Here is an 18,711-nt window from a genome sequence, read left to right as displayed (position 1 = left end):
ATGTTTTTTATGTTCCGGTAATTTTGTTTTGAAAAGCTGTCAACTTTCCCCCCCAAAAAAGGGTCATGACCCCATTTTAATATCAATAATTTCTGGCAACCCTAATTTTTTTTTGTTATACTGTATTAAAAAATACAAAGTAGGCAGGATTACTTGTGCCAGCTCAGATATTTTTCAACTGCATTTTATTATTATTATTATTTTATGAATAACTAGATTTATATTTGAATAAGTGAAAGTATAAAATAGTTGTTTAAAATTGTCTGTTGTTTCAATTTGAAAAAGAAACAATGAAAAAAAATTGAAAAATGTATATTTCTATTCAGTATTTATTTTTTTAATTTTTTCTATCAATTACTAGACATTTCAGGCGACGCCATTTAAACTCTAGGAGATCCCACATGGGGTCACAACCCCAAGCAGGGTTCTTGCCAGCGCTGTTGAGCGTAGGGGCCCCTGACGGTGTAATTTCTCTCCCCTATGGAGCAATGGCGCCCCCTATGGTCAGTAGTCAGCAATGTAAAGGGGATTTTCTGTAGTTTTTTCCTTTTTTAATTGGTACCGTCGTAATAATTGTTGCACACATGGACACTAAAGGGACTTCCAGGTGTGCACGAGTTATTTTAATTCTCTTTTTAATCTGAATAACCCAGAAACACATTCATCAGCCGTACATTTAATACAGGCGATTGGCTCGGACGCTTCCGTCTTTACCTGAGGACCCCTGCAGCCCTTTAGCTGCCCCCAATGCTGCCTGTGTGCAATGCATCCTCAGCTTACGTAACCGTAATAACCGTCCACGTACTAAAGCTCCAAGGAGTGCGGACAGTCCGGACTCCGCTGTACACGGAGGCTCAATCATACCGTGGCCTGGAAGGGCCCAGCGGCGAAGGCACCGTCCCCCGCTCCCAACTCACCGCTTACCGAGGCCGTGGACATGGTTACCTTGCTGAGCCCTCTCCGCTCTCCGGTGAGGACCCCTCTGCACATTTGTCTCAGCACTTACAGTCCCTGGCATTAATATTGCATTGTGTTCTTTTATCCATCTACCTTTTATTTAAAAACCTGAATTCCACAAGTGTTATGAGCGCTGATATTGTACGTTTTCTATGTTTTTAAAGCTGCTTTGATTCTGCACAGCAAAATGTTTAGTTTCTTGTGGGTTTTATGCTGCTCGTTTAAGTTTTGTTTGAAAGTCCTTATTTATTTTAACTGAATAAGCTTTTGTGTTGGATCAGATTGAATTAGCTGAACAAGCTAATATTTTAGGTATTTATTATATATTTATAATTACTGTTGGATTTGGTGATTTGATATATTAATAAAGGAAATAGTTATACATTTGTTTGGTTACTTTAATGAATGGATACCTACACATAAACCTTGTTTAGAAATATGAAACAAATACAAAGTGAGGAACAGAAAAAAAGACGCAAAATTGTGACAATTGAAAATATTGCAATAATCGTTGATTATTCGAATCGTAGCACCCCTGAATCAAAATCAAAATCGAATCGTGAGGTCCCTTAGATTGCACATTCCTAAAAGTAAGGCAGTAACAAAAATAAAAAAAATCCATCCATCCATCCATTTTCATACCCGCTTATTCCCGTTTATCAGGGTCGCGGGGGTCTGCCGGTGCCAATCTCCGGCTCTCATAGGGCGCTGGGCGGGGGTACACCCTGAACAGGGCGCCAGTCCATCACAGGGCAACACAGACCGACAGCCACTCATTCACTCCTATGGGCAATTTAGAGACTCCAATCAACCTTACAGTCATGTTTTTTGGATTGTGGGAGGAAGCCGGAGTACCCGGAAGAAACCCACGCAGCACGGGGAGAACATGCAAACTCTACACAGAAAGGACCCAAGTGTCCACCCCAGGGCTTGAACCCAGGACCTTCTTGCTGTGAGGCAGACGTGCTAACCACTAATCCACCGTGCGCCCTTATAAAAAAAAAAAAAAAAAAAAAAAAAAAAAAAAAAAAATCAACATTAGCTTTACTTCACAAATTTTAGCCCTCAAAGAGGTACAGTCACTGACGTGCCATCAGGGTAGGCAAGGCTGCCTACCCAAGGGTGAATTGATATTTTGATTATTTGTTTTAACTGCCGTTAGCATAGCCGTTAGCGTCGGATGAGAGTACACTTCCGGGTCACGTACTTTGGTAAATCGGTAATGAAGAAAATGAATTAAGGTGTTCGTTTTCCGTTTTTTGTTTTCTGTAGCAAAGCAAAAGAGCTTTAATTAGAAAAACAAGACATTTTTTCATTTTGGTTTTGGAAACAAATAAATAATAAGTGTTTTTTTTTTTCATTTTTCATGTTTTTGTTACATAATGAAAAACGAATGAACGACTGATACACGGATTCTTTACATCTTTTTTCATTTACCTTTAAGGCTTATTTTTCAGTGAAAAACTACATGGATATTTTTACATATTTATACTTGCTTGTTTGCATTCCATCCAACTCTAGCGTACGTTTACAAATCAAACTTCCTGCGTTTGTATCTCGTAGCAGAAACGATTCCGTCTCTATTTTCTCTTCAAACTTCTATAATTAGAGAATCGTTTGCAAAATAATGATAGATGTAGAAGCAAAGATGCTGAGTGATTATGTATGTTTTCTAGCCTTGTAATATTTGCCACCTCCCCGCCTGCCACAGCTGTGTTTGTCTTTACTGCAGATGGCATCAATGCACTAAATAAATCCACTTCACAGTATATACGGCCTTTGCAACGTGATGTAAACCCTGCAGATTGTTACTGTTATTGCTTCCTAGCGCTGATTACTGATCACTTCCGTGTCTCACCTGGTGTGTGTGTTTACGTTCTTACCTTGTTGGGTTGCACCGCTCTCCTCAGGTTCTCCATCCATTTGTCTCTTTCAGCTGACGAGCGACAGGAAAAACATTTGCTTCCCGTCGAGGTCGTGACCTGCAGACACGGCAAAAACAAACACTTTAATTATCCAAACTCTAAACAGAGGAAGAATGTAAACAGCCTGTTCACATGTGGAGATGAGACGAGGGATGATGAAGGCTGAGAAATGTTGGCAACACAAGAATGAAATATACCTTCATTATAATGATGTTAATGCATATTTAACTATCGTTCTATTTCTAGTAAATACCCGACCAGTATTTTAAGAATAACTGACTCAAGCTTCTACTATTAAACGTTAAAAAATCCTGACTTGTCAAATACTACTTTACAGTTTTATTGTGATTATCGCTCCTTCTTCAGAAATGTTATTGTTTGAAAATAGGAAAATGACACAGAACACTACAGCAAAAAAACATTTAGTAATTAGTTAGTGAAAAACCTTTAAAAATTGAATATATGTAAATATTTGTTCCTTATTTCTTATAAGTTAACTGCAACATAATGTTCTTGGTTACATTAATGCTAGTGTTTAGTTTAGAAAATATTACACACAAATTGTCTGTTATTGTTTTGGACATCTAAAGTAACTTAAACCATAAATCTCACTTATTAGTGAGCATGCAGTAGGAATTAATGTTAATGCTAGGCTAATGCTAGGCTAATGTTAATGCTAGGTTAATGTTAATGCTAAGTTAATGTTAATGCTAGGCTAATGTTAATACTAATATTAAGATAATGTTAATGCTAGGCTAATGATAATGCCAGGCTAATGCTAATCTTAAGCTAATGTTAATGCTAGGTTAATGTTAATACTAGACTAATGCTAATGTTAAGCTAATGTTAATGCTAGGGTAATGTTTCGCTAATGCTAACAATAGTTTAATGTTAAGCTAATGTTAATGCTAGGCTAATGCTATGCCTAACTAATGCTAATGCTAGGATAATGCTTGGCTAACGCTAATGCTTAACTTATGTTAATGCCAAGTTAATGCTAATTTAAATGTTACTGCTAATGTAAATGTTATTGCTAATGTTAATACTAGGCTAATGCGTAACTAATGTTAGGTTAAATGTTAGGTTCTTATTTTTAATAATAATTTATTCATATTTTTTATTTGTTATGAGTAAAGGCAGGTTTATATAATGACACAGCAGCTTCTTTTGTACTTAAGTTTACAAAGAGACAATTCCAACATTTTTTCCTTTTGTAAGAAACAGGAGAAGAATAAAAAATGGAGGTGGTCTGGATAAAGTGTCTAAAAATTCAAGGCTATAAACTTGCTGACCAAATGCTGAACGTCTCTCCAAAATATATGGAAAAAAAAATTGTCTTTAAAAGAACCACATTTCCTCCACCATGAGATAATGACTTTTTTTCTTGGTGCAGTGTTTTAAAATACATGAATTAATTCCACACCTCGTCAGATAATCTATATGAAGCCAAACTGTTTTTATAAATGTGTGTGAAGACGTGTGTGTGTTTTGGTTTCAAACTGTGTCCTCTTACCTCGAAGCAGAAGTCCTGTCCCAGGATGCTGCTGTGAACTGGTTTGATGATGACCTCGTCCTCCATGCTTAGGTCCAGGGCTTCCACAGCGCTGCTTGGGTTGAGAAGTGACTCATGGGAGCGAGACTCCTTCAGCCTTGGCATCAGATGAGATCTACGAGAAATAATAATAATAAGAAGAACCGCGTTAGCCTGGAGAGTCGAAGCAGACGATAAACAGCGAGGGAGAGAGAGAGCGGGCGAGAGAGCATATGTGCCACACGTGTCACTGAGTGTCCGTGAAGCGCGTGAACACAGACAGTGTGAAGATGACAATCTGAAGATGGTCTGAGTCAGCGATTTCTCCACATGACACCCATGGCACACTATTGTACATCAGCACATGTTCAGCTTTACCCACCACTGAGCTCAGCTTTACATGAGAAAAGCTTGAGTCAAGCTGCGCTGCTGATAAGAATCATTACTAAGAAGAAGTGATTTATATTTATATAAATGATTATTATTGATGGTCAGACGTTGTCAGTTCCTATGACGCACGAACTGAAGCTGTGCCTTATTTAATGCACACAGAACGACCAGCTTATTATTAAGAACTCCATGTCCTAAAAACTGTCACTTAAATCACTATAATATGATAATATTTTGCAGTTGAAGGACATTATATTGCTTGTTTTGTGCACCATGAGAATCAATTGTTATTATTGTAGCACCAAGACACATTTATTTCATATTTGAAACAGACTCTATGACCAGTCCTAGTGTCAGGCTGTGGTTATAAATTTTATTTCTCGTCACGCCGCCCTTTGAAAAGTAAAAAAAAGTGTTATTGCAATAACTGTGATTAATTAATTACAGAAAAATAACACACTAATAAAGAAATAATGCAGTTAATCACTTTTTTTTCTGCACTCCAAACAGCGCGGAACCTTTCTCATTTCACTAGTTCCCGGTATACCCATAAAACTGATGCACAGACCACAACACAAGAAACAGGGGAACCTCAGGAGAAGTTGTTGCTGCGCTTCGTCTGCGTTAATTTTAGCTAAAAAAAAAAAAAAACATATACCAAAATCACTTTTAATTAAAAAAAAAAAAAAAAAAACGTTGATTCTCGTGTCAAATATTGTTATTGGTCATTAATTGAGAATAATAATTACAAAGTATCTAATTAATTAGATCATTTTTAAAGGTGCGGTCTGCAACTCTTATAAAAGTGACTTTTTGTCTTATTTACTAAAGCTGTACTATGTACAAACTAGTAGTTTGTTTAAAAAAACAGACTCAGTGAGCCCCGCCCCCTGCTGCTCCTGCAGCCTTTGGCAGATTGCCAGAATGCACCACAACCGAGCAAAAAGAACCAATCAGAGCCAGGATTGTGTTTGATGGGCTGTCTGACAGCTGTTGCCCACAGGCCCCGCCCCTTTCCCGGAGCTAGAAGATGGAACTAGCAACTTTTCTGCTTGAAAGGTAATTAAAGCTGGGCTTGTAATCGGAGGGTTGCAGGTTCAAGCCTCACCTGGGCCATCACTGTGGGATGTTGAGCAAGTCCCTCAACACAGAACTGCTCCCCAGGGATGGGTTAAATGCAGAGGACAAATTCCATTAACATTACATGGCCAATTAAAGGCGAAAGCCCCGATTTAATCTTTAATTTAATCTTACTGCTGCTTGATTTACATTATGTTTGATTTGTAATTGTTACACTAGAACTCTGTGGTGCACGTATTGATTGTGTACACGCAGCAGCCTCCGTGTAAGCTGCTTTAAGTGACACTGTGTTGCTGCTGCTGCTAGGTTGGTGTACTGTGTGCACATAAAGAGAGGGAAGCGCTGCAGTAATATGCTTTTAACAGAGCATGCTATATTACTGTGATGTTGCTGTCTGGCTAAAGTTAGCTTGTTAGCTCCTCTGAGGGAGGGACTTTGGAAAGTTTGGAGGCAGGGCAAGAAAGCAGTGGGGAGGGAGTGGGAGAGAGGGATCTGAGAGTAGCGGACTGCACCTTTAAGTCCAACCACTAAAAATAATAATAAAAATAAATATGAAATTCAAATAGTATAAAATAAGTCATAATATTCTTTAAAGTAAAATGTGATACAGTATGTATACTATATATGATAGCAGTATATCATATATATGTACATACTGTAGATGCTATTGTTATCAGATTACTAAATTGCCTTCATATTGTATAATACCAACCCCCAAAAATAAATAGTTGAACATTGAAAATACAATATATGTATACATAAATAGTGTTTATAAACACAATATCTTTACAACATTTTATACATTCTAAACAATGAAATGTGACGCATTTTGATGTTTTTCCTTGAAAATTAATAAATAAAACTTTTTCAAACATTAAATACGTTAAAAAGATAATTTTTTTTAAAGGAAGTTATTAGTGATGAAAACATTGGCTGCACAAATATTGATAAAGTATGAAACCTTCTTATTAAGGAAGCTAAAACAGGCCGACTGAGTCATCATTTTGTGTAATAATTCTCCTCTGTGGACATTTTTACACAATAATCCCATGTATGTGTGTCAACCTGTGTGTGTTTGTTGTGTATTTTCATAAAGCTGTGGATTATCAACCCTTCCTACGCAGACATATTGTCCAATGAGGGGAGGATAATGACCTGGATGTTTTTATTCCTTAATCTCACACACACACACGCACACGCACACGCACACACACACACACACACACACACACACACACACACACACACCATGATTAGCATACAAATGAAGCAATGATACAACATGCCGATCATTTTTTATGAACACCAGGAATATTGGAAAGCACAGCAGCATCAGAGGAGGAGGAGCCTTAGAACGCGCCCCTATTTTCTGATTGGCTGGCTGGATACTAGGCAGAAAGAGAAGAGAAAGTGCTTCATTAAAAGGGATGAAGAAGAAAAAAACAGAGAGAAAAGGAGAATCTTGGGACTGAACGGGGATGTTGACACGTATAACTTTACCCTTCACTGACAGGGAAACAATACACACATATTTCTAATAGGCATTATAAAAAAAAAAAAAAAAAAAAAAAAAAAAATTTTGATTTCCAAAAAAGAAAAAACCTTGGGCCGACCTCAGGATACCCAAAAACTACTTGACGTTTTTTCAGTTTCAGTTTAACAAAAAACATTCAAACATAAATCATAATTTAAAAATATATAACAAGACTGAAACAGGCAGAAACAAACATGCTTTTATGCCCAACATAAATCATAACATTTATTTACCTTTTCCAAAATAAATTCAACAAGTACATTCTACTGCTTCACGTAACGCTCTAAATTATATTATGACATTTTAACTTTGAAGATAAATAGTGTGTCACTCATTTTTATTTCTTTATCAACATTATTCCACAATTTAACCATTCTTCATCTTTTGATTTAACAAATAATGGATGTGTGTGGTCATAATATCAATCGTACCGTCTTTTTTTTTAATATAATAAAACAATATCATTTATCATGGTTTTAAAAGTGCTTCACCAGTACGTCATAAATGACAGTATCAAAGTACAATACATTATAAACAAGGAATTGTATTTAAGTAAATATTTTGTTTTATATAACACACCAAGTTTTTTGAGATTTTTTGTCTTTATATAATTTATATGTTGCCTCCAAGATAATTTAGAGACAATTATGAATCTACCTTGTAATGACAAAATACACATAAAAATAATGTATCTCTTTATGACAGACTTAAAAACATAATAATCTGAAATCAGTGGTGACTGAAGTCAATCACCTTTATTATGCATTATAATTATCTCACATAAACCTTCTTAAAATCTGTCAATCATTAAAATAGTATGAGAAATATTCCCTCCTAGAAATTAAAACTGTAAGAAAAAACTCATTGTTTACGGAACATTAAATAATCATTAAATATACACTTTAATAAAAATAACCTTTTCAATTAAATCCACCGCTTTTTGGTCTCTTGTGTTTCAGCGGCGAGATCAAATACAGTATAATTTTAATTAATAATAGATAATTAATTACAATAACAACGTAATTATATTTGAAATTGTAATTGAAAAATGTGTTACTCTTGTAATCATAATTGGATTGTAGATTGATTGAGTTCAGATAATTGACTGTAATTGTAATAATCATGGAAATTATATTAAAAACTGTCATGTACAATGTAAACGCAAACCCAGGGAATCATGTTAGAGTTATGGTTTACACATATGTAGTGAATAATTATTAAAATACGTTTCATATCAAGCTTTTCCACTACATGTCACTTCTCATAAGAATTATTTTACCATTTTTGAGGCGTATACTGACAAAAAAAAAGGCTAAAACACCCACACCAAAATATTAATATGAATATTTTCATTGATTAGGAAGCCAAACAAGATAACCAAGAAATGAAAAAACTAATTAGATGATAGATAATACTTACTATGCATCTATTATTTGCATATAAATAAAGAAAAAGAACGGTTACGTTTTATAGGGTTATTTTTTAAAGGCTCACTAATTGTGATTAATTGAAATTAATTTTTAGTCATTGAGAACATATTTCTAATTGACATTCAGGGGGAAAATAAAATTAGTAAATTTAATTATAATTGGGGAAAAAATGACGGTCACCGTAATCATAAATTAATTATAATTGAACATGAATAGTTGAAGACGTAATTGTAATTGAGTAATGTCATTGACCCCCAACTCCGCTAATAGGTATAAAAAAACCCCAGTCACACAATCTAACATGAGGTGGGAGGAAATAGTCGTAAAAAGTTGTGTTTAATATCAAACATAACGTTCTTGTTCTGTCAGCCTCTCGTTTTCTATGTGCATTAGCGTCAGTGAAAGTGGAGTGGGAACGTAAAAATATCAAGTCATGAATAATAATAATAATAACACTGTCTATCATCTGCAGAGCATTGTGGTAAAATTCAGCCTGCCGACGCCCACTTACAGAGGTGAAAGTAATGGATTACTCACATTACTGTAATTCTGCTGCTTGTACGAGTACTTGTACTTTTATGATTATATTTCTAAATCAGTCATTTTTCTTGTACTTAATTACACTTAAAAAAAAAAGTAAAGTGATTCGTTACATTTCAACACCCAACCATTACCGAGTATTTATTTTTTTTGTGATTATTATTTTTATTTACGTTTCATGGACTCTTAATAAACTGAACATAATCCATACGTGTCATTTCTGATCAACGGGAACGGCACTTTCTATTTATTATGATGGCACTGTTTTAGAGTTCATAAATGTAGCTATACATGAGCATTTTTTTTAAATTTAATTTTATTTTGAAATACATTCATAGGTGTTATTTTATTTAAAAACAATAATTGTACATTTTGATAAACCTTTTACTTTATACAGATGCCTTTGTGCACTGTAAACATTAATGTAATTAAATAGATTAAAATTTCCACTAACTTCATTATGTCAAGTTAAGTGTAACATGTTCTTCCTTTTGGAGTTTGTTGAATTAACATTGTTAAACTATAATTGATCATAAGTAAGCATAACTTAAAAAGGCCTGTTGTTTCTGTAGGCTCAAATAGGGATTATTTCAAAATAAGCACTTTAATTTAACTGTTATCAAAACGTACAAGTAGCCCAACATTTTAAGTTCTGGAAAATTTTGACTTTTGAGTTAATCAACTTAAAAAAAAAAGTACTATTTAGAGAGTACTATTTCATTGAGCTACTTTTTATTTCTGTATTTTATGTATGATTTACTTGTACTTAACAGTACTTCTACTTGTGTAGGAAATATCAGAACTTTTTACACCTCTGGTAGTACATTAATATGATAATATCACATTTACAGCCTACGTTCATCCGTCAGTCTTTCATTCCTCATCGAACAGCCTCACCAGCAGAACCACTGTCCTCATATCCTCTCCTCCTCCTTTCATTCCCAACAATTGACCTTTTATGTCCTTGATAATCCTCTAACATCCCCCTCCTCTATTGTTTACCTCCATTTCAGGTCATAGTTTATGTAAGAATGATTCTTTCTCACTGTCTGGTGAAGTTTAGCCCCTCCCTCTATGTTTCCATCCACTGTGTTTATACAGTTGTGTTCTCTCTCTCTCTCTCTCTCTCTCTCTTGCTCGGCCATCACTCCATTTATTGCTCCTTTATTCAAGCCATCTGAATATTTTAGAGGCCATAGAAGTGGCTGTTCAATCCCTGCAAACACAGACTCAGTCGCAGTGTACGAAGCTTTACGGGAAAGGTCAGGAGGACAAATGTTGTTAGGGGAAAAAATAACAACAACCATGTAAAAGCAGTTTCCTTATTGCATATCAGTGGCGCTCAATATTTTTAGCCCGTAACCCCCAAAATAAAGGGGCCAGAGACCCCAGACCCTCACTGTACCTGTCAGCAAAATGATGGTCCATTGTTGAATCTGTGATAACCACATTTATAACACAATATCCACTGTTATCCAGGAAGTTCATTATCATTATTATTATTTGTGCCATAGTATATGTAGTCATCATAGAGATGTAACTTCTTGTTCATAAGTATAATGGGTTAAAAGTGACCAAAAAGGTGGTGAAATAGGATTTTAAAAACCACAAAAATTGGTTAAAAGTTGCAAAAACTGTCAGAGAAAGTGGTAAAAAAGGGGTCAAATTGTCAATCATGGAATAATTAGTTTAAGCTGGAAAACAATGGGCATGACAAATTGTAAATGGGGTTAAATTGGCATTGAAATATGGTGAAAAGAGGTTAAATGTGACAATAATGATTCAACATATGCAACATTAGGGGGAAAAATGGTTGAAAGAGTTTGAAAGTGCTGAAAATGTCTTGAAAGTGGAAAAACTGTAAAGAAAAGGTGTTTAAATTTGATGTAGAAGTGAGAGAAATGGGAGTAATTTAGCAAAAATGCATTAAAAGGAGCAAAAATATGACAAGAAAAAGTGATAAAAATATGTTTAAATATGAAATAAAAAAAATAAGCAAAAATTGGTTAAAATATTTGAGTTGAGAACACCTGATATATAACAGCAGAAACAGAAGGAATGTGTGAATATTTAGATATTTATTGTGATTTTTGACTTGAATATGACACACAATACAGTTGTGAATGCAGTGAAATACAGTATGTAAAAAGAAATGACAGTGACACACAGCACGGCGCTTTAGGAAATGATGATATGATTTTTTGGGAACACCTTTTGCTCGACTGGCGCCTGTTGAGATTTATTTAAATAATATAAGGTGACAGCGAGAGACAGAAAAATCCTGTATTGAAAAAAACCCCATAAAAACTAACAAGGGATGATTTATCATAGTAATAAAGCACATTCTTCTATTTCCTGTAGTAATAAACTGCTGTCCTTTATTGCTTTATCTACTGTCTTTCTATGATTGACATTTAATGTGTTTTTTTCTTTCAAACTCTGCTGATATTCACACATTTAATCAAAACTCATCTCCTCATTTTAATTCTTGTTTGATCTGAAGCGTGTGCAAAAAGTATTCTTAGAAAAATAAATGTGTGAGACAGTGAGACAATATAGGGAAAATGGAAAAAGCAATCTGATGTGTTGTATATTTATTTAAGTTTGTTACCATGACATGGAAATATTTGCGATACATATATTGGGATAAAATCATGCGCTTGCACGTTACTTTGATCACAGCAGGGGCCACAAAAATGTGATTGAATCTGATCCGAGGGGCCACATTATTAAATTAATAACTGAGCATTAATAATACAGGAAACAACAAATGGTTGTTTTGTGTGATGATGTCTTGTTATTAATTCTTGTCATTTTTCTCTCATTTTGTGTGTTTTTTTCTGTATTTTAGTTTATTTTTCTGTAATAATGTGTGTTTTCCTGGTCAATTTGAATTTTTTACTGTAATTTTGGATTAATTTTGTGTATTTTTATCATAATTTTGTGCATTTAACAAGTATTAAGTGTGTTTCTGTTCTCTTGTGTATTCTTGTTGTAAATGTTGTCTCATTCTGTGTGTTTTTGGCAATTTGGGGATTTTTTTATTGGATTTTGTGTTTTTGGAGTTTATCTTCTTTATTCTTGTTGTCCTCATGTATTTTTTTTGTAATTGTGTGTTTTTGTAGTAAATTTTACAATTTTTCTTAAACTTTTGTGTGTTTTTTGGATTTATTTCCCATATTTTAATTGTGTATTTGTGCATCGCAGGACTTAACTTAGTGTGTTTTGTGTGGTCAATTTGCATTTTTTTCCTGTAATTTTTGTGTGCTTTTTGGATTAATTTTGTGTATTTCTATCGTGGTTGTGTGCATTCATTGAGTATTTAGTGTGTTTTGTTGTCATTTTGTGTATTTGTGTTGTTCTTTTGTGATTTTTTTGAAATCGTGTAACATACACGATTTGTTGTATTTTATGTGCTTTCGGAGACATTTTGTGTTATTATTGTTGTAATTTTGTATATTTTTCGGTTATTTTGTGTATTTTTGTGGCTAGCTCTATTAATGCTATATTTAGCATGTTTGGTACACTTTCAGGACGTTCAAAGCCTAAAATCTTCCTCCTGATCTAAAGCATGTGAGAGCCAGACTGAATGAACTCTTCTGAAGTTCAATAAAAACCAGGTTATAGTCTGGGGGTTTGATGGTGACTGAGGAGCAGCAGTAATGGATGCTGAGTGCGTCTGTGTCTCAGTTCATCTGATAGCCCTGTCTGAGATCTGATAAGGTCTAACAAGTGGTCCTCGTGTAGGCGTCGGGGGCACTTAGACTCCTAACATAGTGATTCCCAGGACTGCATGCACCACAGGGAACTATATGTAGTTAGAGTTCAAGATAACCTAAATTAACTCTGTGCAAACAGCTGCTGCTCCTAGAATACTGTTTTACAACAATCACATGCACCACGTTACTGTACACATGCAGGATTGATAATCCTCAGTGAGGAAATCAACAATCTGTTACTGTAAGAAGAAACAAGCCAAATAAGAGCAAAAGCTAAAGATAAACCTCCTGATGAAACTAAAACAACTGTTTTCCCCTGAGAGACCTCCACTTAATGCCATACTCACAGTGTTTATGTGTTTACCTCTAAGCCTCGTGTTGGCCCAATGTACTCCTCTGCTGTTAGTCCATCACTTACTAAAATCAATAGGATCTCCTTCTGCAGACTAATACTGCCATTGCTTGGAAATGATGTGCTGAAAATATGAAAAACATGAAACACGAGAACCCTAAAAAGAAGCTCATTGCATTGCAATATGAGAGACGTACAAGTTTCTGACATCACACTTTAATTTGAGGAATAAAACTTAGTTTTAAGTAAAGCTTGACCGATACAGGATTAAACCATGAAAGCAGGTGATAATTATGAGACTGTTTAATGCTAACATTACAAACCTTAACAAATCTCATTTAGGTCCAAAATATCAGGATCTGATTGTCTGATTTGAGACCCATGTTATCAACATTCACGTCAGCATTTAGAATAATTACCAATCTAAGTATGCATTGTGTGTTTTTTTTTTGTATCATATTGAGTTTTTTGTTGTTATTCATTTTTGTGTATTTATGTTGTTATTTTGAGTCTTTTTTCTGTAGTTATTTTGTTGTTTTGATGTCTTATTATAAATTTATGCTGTTTTGTGTATTTTTGTTGCCTTTGGACATGGACAGACATTAACAGAAATCTATGCAATTTAGAGGCATGCAAGAAAAAAACCACCCAAAAAAACTGAAAAGGCTTGAAGAGAAAGGCTAATAATAATTAAACAATAACTAAAGACAAAACAACACAAAAGCAATCAAGACAGAAAAAATGAATGTCAAGACACCAACAATTTGAAACAGAGCAGAAAACAGAAAGAAAGAAAAACAACATTAACATCAAAAGATCCCCTGCACAAAAATATGATTTTCACATTTTGTTTGTATTATTATTATTATTATTATTATTATTATTATTATTATTATTATTATTATTATTATTATTTGTATTGTTAAGTTTTCGATATATATATACATACAGTATATATATAGGTTTTTATTTAATATAATTTTTTTTTTTAATTTGGACAATATAATTTTTTTTTGGGGTTGAAACACGCTGACCCAACAAAAGGAAATGTATTAAAATATCAAAACAACAACAACAACAACAAAAATCAGTTTGTGAATACTGTGAAAACCAACACACAATAACTAACGCCTTAAAACATCTGAGTATGCTTTACAAAAGACGAGCATTAAAATTAAAAATGTTAAAAATGAGGGTGTCACATGGAACGATGCAAAATGGAGAAAAAAATGCAACGCTGAAGGTTCTAAAACTGGAATCTAACATTCATGTTTAATAAGTGCTGGAGGAAACCAGAGCACCAGGAGAGACGCACACGCACGCACACACGTGTGAACAACCCACAGTTTTCTATCAAACCTCACACCGAGCAGCGATAACAACGTTATTTAAACCTCAAAAGATAAAAACCCAGTAAGCTCAGGGTTTGGTTTGAAACAATGTACAGAAGATTTCATCATCATCTCCTCACAGCTGTGTCGGCTCGTAGACGCTGATCAGAGGCTCACAGCTGGAAACAGTGTGAGCAACAGAACTGACCTGGGTCTGACTCCAACATAAAAAAGGAAAACACTGGAGTTACCAGAGAACCAACTACTACCAAACAAACACACACAGCAATCGTAGGGAATGATTAGGAAACATGCACTGCAGGGACGGGAATGTGGACAAATGGGCCATTATTCAAGCCTCCACCCAATGAGGCGTCCATTGTTCCCACTGCTTTAGTGCTGACTGTGAAAAAGATCATTAACGCTGAGGAAACCAAAGCTAAATAAATGAGATGTAAGTTCATCTGCTCTAAGAACGTGTTGCTGGTCATTGCCTGAATATAAAGAAAGGTACAAAGATTATAGTTGAGTTAGAAATGTCACACTAATGTTCGATACAAAACATGTGATCATTTCATCCATGAAACTTCCAGAAACACATAAACTGCACATTTAATTCCAACATTTTGGAGATTTTCAGAGACCCTCCATTGTGCTACTGGCTAGTTACCTTCTGGTTAACTTCAAAACAAGAGCCCTATTTACAAAAGGGTTAAAAAACTAATGGAAGACAAGTAAAGATGCTTTTAATTTGAAAAGGCGGTGTTTGATTTTTAGCTTGAAACCAGTCCCAGGACGATTTTACATTCCGCTCGCAATGCATCATGGGGCGGTTGACTCGTGTGCCCATCATGCATACTCAAAAAAATCTCCCCATATACTGCAGCACGTGACAAACTCAAGGCCCGGGGGCCAAATCCAGCCCTTTGGAGCATCAAATTTGGCCCACTGAAGACAGTAAAAATGATAGAAAAAACATTAATTATTGTGCAACATACCAAATATTCCAGTTGTAGATATCTCAAATTCATACTTCCAATGAAACTTCACAATACGTTTAGGGGCGTGAAGTTTTCCCACGCTTAAGTCACATGAATGCAGTCATTTTTGGTCGCAAATTATGGAAAGAAAACTAAATTTTTTCCAAAAAATTTTGCAATTTCTCACAAATAATTACACTAAATCACACAAAAATAGGATCTAAAAATCAAGAGAAAAGATCTTGTAGGAACTAATATTGAGAACTCAAGCACAATAATGTTAAAATTGCTCTTTTTTCCCACCACTGTGGCCCACTTTAGATCAAACTGGCCCATATTTGGCCCCTGAACTAAAATAAGTTTGCCACCCCTGCCATATAGTATTAATCCGGGTATTTCTCACATACTCAATCTTTTCATACTATCTAATGTGAACACACTACATACTCATTTTGACATCAAACGTTAGTATGATGTTTACAACACAGCCTAAGTTTGATAGAAAGCAGTGAAAAGCACTGGTGGCTACTTTTTTTTTTTGCTAAACCTTACAAAAATGGATTTTTTGTGTGCGTGTGTATAAAACACCATCTGTCGAGCTGGCCGATGGTAATCAGTGGGAAACATACAACTAAACAATATGGCTCAAAGGGGATCCTGTCAGGCACTGCTGGTGCAGAACGATGAACGCTGACATGTGGCTACAGGCCTCGGAGACTAAACACCATTCAACACCATTGAAAAGAGCACAGACAAACAGAACCACAGATTTTTTAGTGCGAGATGCAGCATTAAAAGTGAGAGTCGAGCTTCAACCACCAACCTGCCTCATCCCACAGAGCCATCGGCATTAATAACTTCACGACTGACACATCGACTCAAAATGAAAAACACGTTTCTTTCTTTTATTCCTTCATATTGGCTGCTCAAACAATATTAGTAAGAACCGAAAAAGTATAGATTCATATTCCGCATAACAAGGAATTTAATTGTTCATTTGGACATTTTCATCATTAAAAGAAAAGCACCAAATAAATATGAAATTGCATGTGTCATGATAACACAATGTGGACACATTTCCTGCTATGTAAGAAAAAAAGCTGTTCCTTTGTATCATAACAGATACAATCCACAAATGTTATTTAACCTGTAATTGCTTATGCGTCCCAAAATGTTCGTGTGACCAGATTATTTACAAAGTCAAAGGATAGACGCAGCATAGAGGCGAAATATTTCCTGTGCAGCGGTGCGGTCCGATTCACGCGTTGGTCGTGCGAGAGCGCTCTCGATTTTTTGTCATATTCACACAATCGCTCGAGTTAAAAAATATTGAACTCCTGCGACTGTTTCACAAAACGAAAGCCAATCAGAGTCTTTGTTGATGATGACGTCAGGCCGTCAACATGGACACTTGTCTGTTCACCCATTCCACCATGGAGGAGAAGCTGTGTGTGACCACCTGGAGCTGTATGACACGACCTTTATAACCGGGACCGGACTAGGAAGGATTAGGCGTGGAGGTGGTAGTTACAGGTAAAAGTTCTCTCTGTATCACTGAGCTAGCATAGCATTAGCCGCTAATCACACCGGCTTTTTTCACTGGTGGTTTATGTTTATGAGAGGAGAAAAAGGAGCACAGCTCCTCACTTCAGCAGGCAGTGAAACTCACTGAGTTAGATATGTCGTTGGTGGGCGGGGCTTCGCTTCAAACGCGCATATGAAGCGAATGGGGACATTTTTAGATCCGAGAAACCTGCAGAATGTTTTTGTGCGCCAGACTCATCCGGTGTGAACGCAGAATTACTTTTGCTTCACAGACAATAGTTGTGTTCCCATTACCATTAGATATGCGCAAAATGTAAATAGCACAATAAAAACTGGTAATGGAAACAGTAGAATTTACGCTTTCATGAGTAGATTCAGATGTTTCATAATAGAAATGTATCGTAAAAGTTTTAACACTTTTGTAAATAGGGCTCATGTTTTGAAGTTAACAAGAACTTTTGTCAGTAGCACAATGGCGGGTCTCTGAAAATCTCTGAAATGTCAGAATTGAATGTGTCTACGTGAGTTTTATGGATGAAATGAGCACATGTTGATATTCTACTTGGTCACTTTCTCACTTAAAATGTTTTCAGAACTTTCAAAGTAAAGGTGAAGAATCAACAAAGATATTTAGCCTCAGTGTGATTCAGGTTTTTGTCGTTGTCGGTTCCAAATGCATCTTGGGAAACTTGGAAGAATACGTCAGTGGGAACGCTCATCATCCCAATCATACTTATAGTATATAATAGACAGTATATAGTCCTGCAAATTGCAAATGTCACCTGTGTTGTAAGCAACAGTAGAAGAAGATATAGCTTAGCTTAGTGCTAGCCATAGATGACCAGAAGCACCTGATCCACCGTGAATGAATTTCATTACTGTGCATTCATTAGCATTAGCACATTAGAGCACATGTGCTTGCTAGCAAACTCCTGCACTTTATCCTTTCACTTTGCTGCTGGTCAAACATAGACGGGACAAAACAAGATGGGAGTTAGAAAATAGCCTCACTGCCCCCCCAGCGTCACCTCACCACACAAAAGGAAAACACTGCTGGTGTTGGAGAAGGAAAGTAAGAACCAGTGAAAGCGTTAGCTGAAAGTATTAAAGGCAACGGGTCAGCACAAAGAAGGTCTTTCATTTACCACCAGGAAGGAAGCTTTAAAAAGACACAACACGCACGCACGCACGCACGCACGCACACACACACACACACACACACACACACACACACACACACACACACACACACACACACACACACACACACACACACACACACACACACACAGGGTGTGACTACAGTTTGTGTGAGCTCTCCTATGAAGTGATTTAGTGTAAAATATGCTGAGACGATCCCTGTAAAGCAAATATTATGCTAAGGCAGTGGCGTGTTA

At 35.7% G+C, this 18,711-nt stretch overlaps 1 protein-coding gene across 10 annotated transcripts in view; it reads right to left on the bottom strand.

The window, feature by feature from the left end:
- Positions 1-18,711, bottom strand: part of LOC114472926 (disabled homolog 2-interacting protein-like) — a 172,215-nt gene that overhangs the window by 58,767 nt on the left and 94,737 nt on the right. For all 10 annotated transcript variants that reach the window (XM_028462247.1, XM_028462246.1, XM_028462241.1 and 7 more), the window contains 2 exons: positions 4,396-4,549; positions 2,841-2,939 (listed from right to left, as the gene is read on the bottom strand). In XM_028462247.1, coding sequence (XP_028318048.1) covers positions 2,841-2,939; positions 4,396-4,549 — 253 coding nt within the window. The remainder of the gene's footprint in view (positions 1-2,840; positions 2,940-4,395; positions 4,550-18,711) is intronic.

This window comes from Gouania willdenowi, chromosome 12 (assembly GCF_900634775.1).
Source record: "Gouania willdenowi chromosome 12, fGouWil2.1, whole genome shotgun sequence".
NCBI classification, from domain to species: Eukaryota; Metazoa; Chordata; class Actinopteri; order Blenniiformes; family Gobiesocidae; genus Gouania; species Gouania willdenowi.
The sequence above is the reverse complement of the archived record's forward strand: the minus strand, read 5'-3'. Positions and strand labels throughout refer to the sequence as shown.